The sequence below is a fragment of the Myotis brandtii genome, unplaced genomic scaffold, assembly GCF_000412655.1.
Source record: "Myotis brandtii unplaced genomic scaffold, ASM41265v1 scaffold186, whole genome shotgun sequence".
NCBI classification, from domain to species: Eukaryota; Metazoa; Chordata; class Mammalia; order Chiroptera; family Vespertilionidae; genus Myotis; species Myotis brandtii.
Genome location: NW_005356905.1, coordinates 1053814 through 1064485, shown reverse-complemented (window position 1 = coordinate 1064485; position 10672 = coordinate 1053814). Strand labels below are relative to the sequence as shown.

At 50.8% G+C, this 10672-nt stretch overlaps 1 protein-coding gene and 1 long non-coding RNA gene across 2 annotated transcripts in view; one reads left to right on the top strand and one right to left on the bottom strand.

Annotated features, from left to right (window-relative positions):
• Window positions 1-1470: 1470 nt before the first annotated feature.
• LOC106725745 lies at window positions 1471-5981 on the bottom strand. Its single transcript, XR_001361683.1, has 3 exons — window positions 5795-5981; window positions 3156-3356; window positions 1471-2107 (listed from the first exon to the last, which is right to left on the bottom strand). It is a non-coding gene; the product is annotated as an uncharacterized LOC106725745 (long non-coding RNA).
• RARRES1 (retinoic acid receptor responder (tazarotene induced) 1) overlaps window positions 3055-10672 on the top strand; it is a 48849-nt gene continuing 41231 nt past the window's right edge. Inside the window, exon 1 of the mRNA XM_014537959.1 lies at window positions 3055-3102. Within this exon, the coding sequence (XP_014393445.1) occupies window positions 3070-3102 (33 nt within the window). The 5' untranslated portion in view covers window positions 3055-3069. The remainder of the gene's footprint in view (window positions 3103-10672) is intronic.

Sequence of the window (10672 nt, the reverse complement as noted above, 5' to 3'; positions counted from 1 at the left end):
CTGGGCGCCCCCGAGGTATCCAGGCGCGGAAGGCGCGCGTCGTGCTCAGAGTCCGCGGAAAACTGATTGGTTCTTTCATTTAAGAGGCCATTCATTTTCCACCGGGCGTCTCCTACACCTGGGCGAGGTGTCTGGGGAAACTGAGGAACCGACCCAAAAGGCAAGACTTGGGGTGGCCCAAGTGTTGGGGTGGCCACAGCGGGCGCAGCACCCAGTGGCTCCAGCAGAAGCCCTGGGCGGGATTTCCAAATTCTAAGCCAATACTCACGCCTGGCCGCGGACAGACTGGCTTGACGATTGCGGGCCACCAGGCAAAGGCTCCGGGATGTGGTTGGAGTTTACACATCTCCCTGGGTAGGAACCTTGGTGATTCGGCGTCTGCGTTAATCTGATGGGAGTGAGCGAACCAGGGCTGTTTTCCACGTGAACAGGATGAATGAGAATGTTACAGCTGGTTGTTGGGTTGCTGATTACCAGGCACTGGCTGTAGCTTTGTGCTGTCTGTGGCGCTCCATTGTTCTCTTCATCAAGAAGATTACAAAGTTACAGAACTACCCTGAGTCTGATCCCCCAAAGTAACCCTTCTCTTTCCACTGATTCTCAAATATTCCACAGAGCCTGCAGACTCGGGCTTAGAGAATCTAGGCTTGAGTGTGGTGTGTAAATGGGTAGAGTTTTAAAGCGGGGCAGTAGGATTTTAGTTGAAGATTGTTCTCGAACTGGTGCCAGACACAGGGCTAGGGAAGGCCATCTGGAGGCTCAGCCCTGGTTCCACAAAGACTTAATTCTGCAGCGAGAGTGGCTACATGTATTGAATGATGAAGTCAAATCGTTTCTAGGAAAAGGCAACCTATTCGTGTCACCCGTTTTAAAAATCCTTGCTGTCTTGGGGAGGAAAAAAAAGTTGTTTTACTAGCCCAACAGATGAGTGAGTACTCAGAGGCTTAGAACTTAGTATCAAAGTGGGAGAGAGCAAGCACCTCCCCAAGAGGGCGTTCCTGATACCAGCTCCCGGGTTACCAGCAGGGAGGATGCCCTACAGAAAACCAAGCTCAGGTGTCTTTAGGGACTTCAGTTCCAAGAATCTCTAGAGGCTAAAGTGGTTTCAGTTTCTCCCAGGAATTTAGTGAATTATTTTCCCCCATTTTTCTGCCTCCTCCAAATATCACCACTAAAGAGGGCGCACCTCCAGGGTGATCAAGGCAGCCTGGGGCAGGCTGTGTCTTCAACTTGTGACAACAGCATGCCAGGATCCTGGGGGGTGGCAGAAGCAGAAGAGGTGGCCGAGAGTGAGTGGGGGAGCAGCAGGTGAGGTACTGTAGGGAACCCACATTCCAGCCCCTTGCTGTGCCTCCAATGAGCCACATAACTTACAGAGAAGGTCCTATGAGTCTTCTCCGGCTATTTTTCCATTTGGAATGGAAATAATCCATGTTCTGCCCACCGTGCCAGTTACTCTTAAGAGCCATATAAGGTGATCTGAGCACCAATTGTAAAGTATGAAAAGGTTAGTTACCATTATGCTGAGGGACAGTCCATTCATCCATTCATTTATTGAGCACTTACTATGTGCCAGGCTCTGGGCTAGGTAGTAAGTATGGCCCTAACCCAGATCGGGGTGGGATCATTAGGAAGGCTCTGAGATTCACTCAGTTTAGCAGTCACTCGGCTGCCTTAGTGAGGAACAGCGACCCCACCCTCATGAAGCTTCCAATGTAGCGATTTAGGAATTTCTGCTTCCATTACAAGGGCAGTCATGGCATTGATAAGTGAAAATGGTAGGGCCCCAAAACTCAGTTTTGCATTCTTTACCCAGTCAGTGCTGTTAGGCCACCAAAGGAGGAATGCACGAAGCCAGAATGGTGAGGGATTACGAATTTATTATTCAATCATCCCCAGACCAGGTGGCTGAGCCTGGATGGCTCCAGCCCCCAGTGACAGGAGTCAGAAGTTTTTAAAGGGCTTTTGGCGGGCTTTTTCTGGGCGGAGAATTCTCTGTGCAGGTCCAGATTCTGGGCAGTCCGATGGGAGAGATAATGGTCTTAGCCAGTGGGTTGTGGTCTAGCCAAGTGGAATGTCCATTGTGAAGTGGTCTAAAGGTTGGTTCCTAGGGGAGGGGATATTGATTCAATTATTTGATCAGACCTAGCAAGTGCATTTTCAGAGTGAGTGCTCCGTTGCTGCACAGTGTCTGTGGTGCATCCAGGACTGACCCCAGGGTGAGCAGGTGGCTGGTTGGGTGAAAATACAGCTGGAGGGATCCCTCTCCATCCTTGGGGTCAGCACGTCCCTGTGTAAGACAAGAGGCTGGGGCCAAGTCAGCGTTTTCAAACAAATGGCCCACTAGTGGGCTATGGAATCAGTTTAGTTGGTCGCAGTTGTTTTGTGTGGTTTTTGTTTGTTTTTATTGCGATTGTTTGGAATACCAACTATTAGGGTAAATTGCAGAAATATGGTAAGTAGTACCTCAAAATGTTTCAAATATATATGTATGAACTAGGTCATTATGAAGAATGCGGTTATATATATTATTTCAGAGAGGAAGAGAGAAAGAGATAGAAACATTAATGATACGAGGGAATCATTGATTGGCTGCCCCCCACCCCCACCCCAGGGATGGAGCCCGCAACCCAGGCATGTGCCCTGACCAGGAATCGAACCGTGACCTCCTGGTTCATGGGGCTGAAGGATGTGGTTCTTTCTATGGGTTTCTCAGCTGAACAAAATTGAAAGCCAGTGAACCAAATGATTAAGATCTCTCCCAGCTCCAAAATGCCCTGATGCTAAGTGATTCCTTGGTTCTGCAAGAATCCCTCATTATAGACACACTGTTGCCCTCTAGTGGTGAACTGTAGTAATGGCTGTGGCAGTAACCACAACTAAGTATTAAGAAATCAGTGCTAACTGGTGAAGAGCAAGTGAGCATTCTGTTTTGCTTTGTTTACTAACAGAGGGAGAAGTCACAGACCCTGGGTTCTGTTCCCTCGCTGCCCGCACCTGATGCCATCTCCTTCCTGGCCTTCCCCTCGTCTTCCATGACCAGGGAAGCTGCTACTTTTGTGATATCACATGGCACAGCCTCAGAGTCAACGGTGGGCGATTGTGAGTGGTGCTACTTGGGGTATCCTGGGTCAGCCCCACTCCCCACTACTCACTCTCCTCTGGCCACTCAGCAAGTCCTGGGACCACTGGCCCAGCCAGAGCAGCCCGCGAGAGGCCAGCCCTTTCCTGACGTGGAGAGAGGCGGGCTGAGAGCTCTGTGCACACACTTCGTTACATCAACCCATTGGGGAATCAGCTGGTGTTTAGGGCTGGGTCACTCAAGGTGAATGAAGGCCCTCTGGCCTGGGCCAGATCTGTAGTTAGAAACATAATTGAAACAATTAATCAAAGTGTGGTGGAAAGTTATGCACATACCTTAATCGCTTCCTTAAATTAATACCTTAATTTAAATTAAAATCCATATGAATGTAAAAGTATCACCTGTCTTTGGGTGTAGGGCTATGGCTATTGAATTGTAGTCTTTATAGCAAGAAGACACACCCAGGAGGATCTGTGGTTTGTGTTACCTGTCTTTGGGTGTAGGGCTATGGCTATTGAATTGTAAGCAAGAAGACACACCCAGGAGGATCTGTGGTGTGTGTTGTTTACTTACCGTGGAGGGAGCACGTGCAAAGATTACAGTGCTTAGTCCTCTACTTTTCCTCCCCTTTTCTTGCCCAATCTTGGCTCACCCACACCCAATTCAACAGCAAGAGTTTGAGAGACTTAACTTTCTTTATCAATTCCTTCTATACAGCGTTTAACTTGGATTTCATGGACATGGCATCTTTCTTGCTGCCCTCTCTATGCCAGTTTATATAATATTTAACTATGCAATGAGATTATAAGTACACCCACCTTAAGCAAGTTTGGGAGCAAAACAAATGGCTTTGGTTGAGCATCAGGTGGCCCCAGTGCAGGCAGGCTGGGCTCGTCCCGATTCCTGTGGGCGCCTGTCCCTGTGGCCGTCGGCAGACAGGAGCCTGTCATCTGAGCCGAAGGCAGTTAGGTGACGACCCACCCTGCTAAGAAAAACCTTCCTTTATCGCCTTTCCATCTATAAAGCACTACAGCACCGCATAATTCATCTAATTACTGCTCTCCTTGAAGTCTTCTCTCCATTAATGTCGATAATTCAGAGATGATTGTTCACAAGAATAGGAAAGCAACACATTAAGGAAAAACTGGAGAGTGAAACAGGCCACAGTGAAAATGGAGGGGGGAAGATCAGTAATGAAATACTGAAGTGAAATAATCTTTACTTTCATACAAGGAAGGTTCCTAAGTGCTTTTACAGACCTCATGAAAGAACAAGAGTGGGGGCGGGGTTGCGAGAGGAACACGGGCTTCTAATCCTGAAAGCACAGAACGGAGAGGCACTGGCCCTCCTTCCGCCCCTGGCCCTGCTCCTGCTGGCGTGGCACTGGTGCACCCATGGCCTCCGCCCCGCCTCCTGCCTCCGGCCACAGCACTCCCCTGGACTGCAGGCCCTGACTGCAGAGTCCAAGTCCAGCTTGCGGTAGGACAGGCCACCTGGCCCTGGGGCCTCAATTTTGGCCTTGGCCTCCTTGGCTCTTTGCCCCGGTCGCCCGGGCCAACTGCTTCTGGATGCCTTTAACCAGCTGGTAAGAAATGGTGTTTGAACCACAAACGTTCTTTACCAGCCTGCAACGTTCCCACTTGTCTTGCCACATGTGGAGTCATAGGCAAGGATGCATGTGATCAGAGCGTTAGTCGTGGCCCCACATGAAGTCCACTGGCGGTTGGTTGTGAGTGTAACCACCGGGAGGCGGGCTTGGCTGCACACTCTCCCTCAAGGGCCCAAGTTGTTCTGCTGAAGAGCAAATGTAAACACTCAGCCCCAGAATGACTGAGATTAACCAGACATGGGATGTCAAACACACACACATACACACACACACACTCCCAAACCCAGCCTGACCCCTGATCTCAGCATATTGGCAACGATTCGCCCTAGAGATTTATGCAGCCTTGACATTTATTTGCCTTTGCAATGGCGCCCGAGTTGAAGAGGTTTTTGCAGAGCTGGACCCACAGTGGTTGGGTAGTAGCCACAGCAGCTCTCCACGCTGGGTTGCTTGTGGTTGTTTGGGATGTCTCTAGTCAGTAAAGCCAAGTTATGAAAGGGGGTCTTGTACCATCGCTGTGTACAGATGCATGCGATTCCATGATGGCCCCAAGGGGACCATAATTGTGTATCTGTATTAGCTTCACTGCTGTAACAAATTTCACCTACTTTAAACTTGGTAGGTGAAAGAAAGCACATATTTATTCTCGTATAATTCTGGTCAGAATTCCAAAATGGATCTCACTGTGCTAAGATCAAGGTTTTGGAAGGACAGCATTCTTTCTGGAGACTCTAGATGAGATCCACTTCCTTGCCTTCTCCAGCTTCTAAAGGCCACCTGCACACCTAGGCTCATGGCGCCATCCCCCATCTTCAAAGCCAGCCGCGAAGCGTCCCTGGAATGCAACCCCACCGACTCCTTCCTGTAAGGACCCTGGATACTCTGCCCATCACACTGGCCAGGTGCCCTTTGCCATGTAAAGTAACATTCACATGAACCCCGGGGATTAGGCTGTGGGCACCTTTGGGGGTGATGGTTAGCCTACCACACCCAGCTCCGGGGGGCTGAGCTCATGCAGGAACACTGCTGGACAAGGGAAGGATTGGCAGCTCTTGCTCCACCTCTTGCCAGGCTGAGCTCTGCAACCCAGGTGATCTCCTTACCTCTGAAAGTGCCTGTCCTTCACACCCTGTTGGCAGGGGCTGCTTTCTGCTTGCTCCTCAACAGCCAATTTATTTCCGCTCTGCGCGTGTGTCTGCTTCTGCAGGGTAGAAGGCAGTATGGCTCTTTATCTCCTCCATGGCACTAGCTAGTATAGGGCCCTGCAAGAGACAAATATTAAATATTTTAAAATGGCCCGGCCGGCGTGGCTCAGTGGATAGAGCGTCAGCCTGCGGATTGAAGGGTCCCAGGTTCGATTCCGGTCAAGGGCACATGCCTGGGTTGCAGGCTCGATCCCCAGTGTGAGGCCTGTGGGAGGCAGCCAATCAATGATTCTCATTATTAATGTTTCTCTCTCTCTCTCTCTCTCTCTCTCTCTCCCCCCCCTTCCTCTTCCCCTTCCCCTTCCTCTCTGAAATCAATAAAAATATATATATTTTAAAAGATTTAAAAATATTTTAAAATGAAAAATGAAAGCAAAGGTAGCTGGAAGGGTGCTGGGACCATTGGACACCTGGAACAGGAGGCCACGCCAGGCCTAACCATTCCTGCCCTACTGGAGGAGGGAGGGAGACTCCACTCCTCACATCTCTCTTGCAACCAGACTTCCCGACTTAGCCCCACCCTGAGCTGGAGGCGAAGCAGAGAACACTGCCTGTGGCCATTCCCACTCTGGCTCCTGTCAAAGGGTCAAGGTCTGGCACCCACAATTGGCAAAACAAAGATGGATACACGGGGTAGCATCTCTCTCTCTCTCTGCACCTTAACCTGCTGTAGCCACCTGTCCTTGTGCAACATCTGCTGGGAACCCCGGGACGGGCCCTGATCTGAAAGTCGCCAACTTCCGCTGCGTACACTGTACACTAGGTTCGCTCTGTCTGGTGCCCGAGAGAGGGGAGATGCAGGACGATAATTCTGGGCTATAATGTAATACACTGACACTCGCTCTGTCCGGAACCTAAGAACAGCACGGCAGTTTTTATCCACAAATGAGCTGTTTGCTCGTCTCCAACTAAGCCTGACTCATAAAGCTAACCTTATCAAATGACGGAGTTCGCTCTCCCTGGAAGGACGCGACATTTATGTGTTCTTCCCAGCTGTGGGGGCCGCAGGGGACATTTAGAAGCGAGTCTGTTAGGCCAGGGAGGCCCAGTGTGTGCAGGAGGGGAGATGGGCGTCACCTGGGAGCTCTTGACCGCCCACCGCCCACCCCAACCTGCAAACGTGAATTTGAAGTTGTCGCCACCAGCTCTGACGCAACATGGTGGGGCCCTGCTTAGCACCCAAAGGCAGAAAAACAAGGGACAGCATCTCCCCACAGCACAGCGTTTCTGTCTGCAGAGTCGCTTCCAGCAGAATCGTGTCTGGGGAGACTGCCGGCGTTTTGTGGCTCCCTCCACAGCGGACAGCCAGGCTTCTGGGGCACCCTCCCAGCTGTTCCCTTTGCTCCGAGGTTTGGAGTCACTTGACAAGGGGTGTTACGTTTCTACAATGTGCTCTTGGAATAAACAGCACCTTTCTCCATCCCTCCTCACGTTCCTCGGGTTTATTGTTACTTAAACAAACAGTGTATCTTATCTAATACAAATACAGTCCCGACAGGCACTGGAGGGATGATCTCTGATCCATTCACATGAGAACAAAGCTCTGTGTGTTCCAGGGAACAGCTTCCTGCTGACAGTAGGCCCGACTTTGTGGCGTTGCTGCTGGAATGCGCAGATGTACTGTCCCCGTGCGCATGCAAATGTCTTTATAGGGAAGACTGCTGTTCCCGTGAAGCAAGGAGTGCAGGCTCCTCACGGACTGTTTTAGCGCAGCCTGCCTTCTGCTGGGGAAGCGCACATCCTAGGAGGGAGCAGGGGGCAGACCTGCCTCTAAGCCAGTGGTTCTCAACCTTGGCTGCCCGTTAGAATCACCTGGGAATCTTTTTAAAATCCTGATTTCTGGGCCTCATCCTCCGGAAATTCTGTTTCTTTGTTACTAATGTTGTGGCCCCAGCCCATAACAAAGAAACAGAATTTCCAGAGGATGAGGCCCAGACATCAGGATTTTAAAAAGATTCCCAGGTGATTCTAATGTGCAGCCGAGGTTGAGAACCACTGCTCTAAGGCGCCAGAACCTGACTTCCCAGAGACTCCAGGGCACCCAACTTTGAGATCAGGTTCCTCCACTTAATTTAGTCCTCATGATGCCCTCAGGCGTTTGGAGAGAACGCATGGCCCTGTCCGCACCCGGCTGCATTCTAGTGACCGTGACCGTCACTGGAGCGACTCCCCACTTCCTACCGCATCCTTAGGGCCTCAGTGTCTCAGCATCCAGAGAGAATTCCTCCACGTGAGGTGCTTGGACCAGCAGCAGCAGCCGCCCCTGGGACGGGTTAAAATGCACGTTCCCAGGCACCACCCAGGTTCACTGAACCAGACCTCGCAGCACGCAGTTTTAGCCGCCAAGAGATCCTGTTGCAGCTCAAGTTTGAGACCCAAGTCCCTGCAGGAGACCTTCTCTGGCCTGGCCCCCACCCACCATCGTGACCTCGACTGCGAGTCTACCCCTCCGCTAACGCTCATCTCCTCAACCTGGCTGCTCACCTTGCCCGGCTGACACGCTCCTCCTTGTGCTGAAGGCCCCCTTCCTCTCTGCTGGCCTCAGCCTTGTCCACCGCACTGGCTCCTGTTCCCTGCATTCCTCGCCTGAAAGGGTGCGGCCAGGGACTCCTTCCTCCTTGCAGAGCATCTCCATTTCCATGCCGTTGTGGGTTGAGTTGTGTCCTCCAAAAAGACAGGGTGAAGTCCTAACCCCCATGTGGCAAATATGACCTGGAAAATAGTGTTTGCAGAAGGGATCATGATAAGACCAAAGGAGCTTGGCATGGGCCCCATCCTATGACTGTCCTTCTGAGGCCCGGGGAAGGTAGAGAGGAGTCAGAAGCTGGGATTGGGGGGAGGCAGCCACAAGCCAAGGACTGAGGGCACCGCCAGAAGCTGGGGAGGGGGCGGGGGATTCTACCCAGGCTCACGGGGAGCACGGCCTGACCACACCTTGATGTTGGACTTAGTCTCCGAAATGGAGAACCCATTTCTGTTGTGTTTAAGGCTCCCAGTCTGTGGGGCTTTGTTACGGCTGCCCTAGGAAACTCATAGACAGAACCATGCCCTGCCTGGCTGCCTCCCTTCCGGCAGCTTGGGGGGTCTTGTCTACACACAGGCACACCACCTCCCAGGCAGCTTTTTCTCTGCCCTCCCTGAGAGAGGCTGCTGCTGTGTGCGGGAGAGTGGCAGCCCCGGGGCCTGGCTTCCTCACCACTAGCTCTGTGACTGGGCAAATGCTTCCGTTTCTTCATCCTTAAAATGGGGATAGCGCCCTGGCCGGTGTGGCTCAATGGATAAAGCGTCGACCTGGGCACGGAGGGGTCATGGGTTGGATTCCCAGTCAAGAGCACATACCTGGGTTGCAGGTTCGATTTCCAGCCCCAGGTGGGGTGCTGGCAGGAGGCAACCAATCCATGTGTTTCTCTCTCTCCTCCTCCTCCCTCCCTCCCTTCCACTCCCTCTAAGACAGTGGTTCTCAACCTTCCTAATGCCACGACCCTTTAATACAGTTCCTCATGTTGTGGTGACCCCCAACCATAAAATTATTTTCGTTGCTACTTCATAACTGTAATTTTGCTACTGTTATGAATCGTAATGTAAATATCTGATATGTAGGATGTATTTTCATTGTTACAAATTGAACATAATTAAAGCATAGTGATTAATCACAAAAACAATATGTAATTATATGTGTTTTCCGATGGTCTTAGGCGACCCCTGTGAAAGGGTCATTCGACCCCCAAAGGGGTCACGACCCACAGGTTGAGAACCGCTGCTCTAAGAAAAAGAAAAAAACAAGGATAGCAACAGTCTTTACCCCCAAGGGCCCTGGTGATGTAATGAGTGACACACGGATACCGTGTAAGAACCACGTGTGGATGTGGGAGAGCTCAACTGTTATTGCTTTTATCATGATTCCCGCCCAGTGGCTAGCGGGATGCTTTATGCACAAGCAGTGAATAAGTGTTTGGTATTGATTTGATAAGGACAGGGCCATTTTTTTTCTACCAAAGAAAGTACACACACACACACACACACACACACACACACACACACACACGATGAGTTCAGTCCTTTGAAGGCATTCCTGATACACTTTCTCAAAAAGGAAATGAATGGCCTGTCTCTTCCCCAACCTCCAAACTGACTGCAAGCAAAGCCCCCAGTCAAAGTGCTGACGGCTCCCCTAAGGAGCCTGTGGTGAGGCCTGGAGGGTGGGAGGTACTCGAAGGGGAGGCCTGGATTCTGCCCTTACTCATGGCCAGTGGTAGCAAGGAAAACAAGAAACCTAAAAAGATAAATAAAAGACAAAAACCAGGTTAGAACCTAAACCATGTCGTTAAAGGTCCCTGATTGTCCAGCATTTAGTCCTGGGACAGTTCCTGAGTCCCCTCTTCTGCAGACAGCAGGATCCCCCTCCCCCGCCCAGTGCTGCTTCCCCCGTGTCAGTTACCTGCGGTCAACGTTGGTCCGAAAATACTAAATGGAAAATTCCAGACATAAACAATTCATAAGTTTAAATGGAGTGCTATTCTGAGTAGCGTGATGAAATCTCTGCCCCAGGCATGAATCATCCTTTAGCTGTATACACCACTGCCAGTCACTCAGCAGCCACCGCCGTTATCAGATATTTTAGGAGAGAAGGAGGGAGGGAGCGGCCACATTCACGTAACTCTTATTACAGTACATTGTTCTATTTTATTATTATTAGTTTTTAAAATTTCTTTATTGATTAAGGTATTACATATGTGTCCTCATCCCCCCATCCCCTCCCCAACCCCCGCCACACTC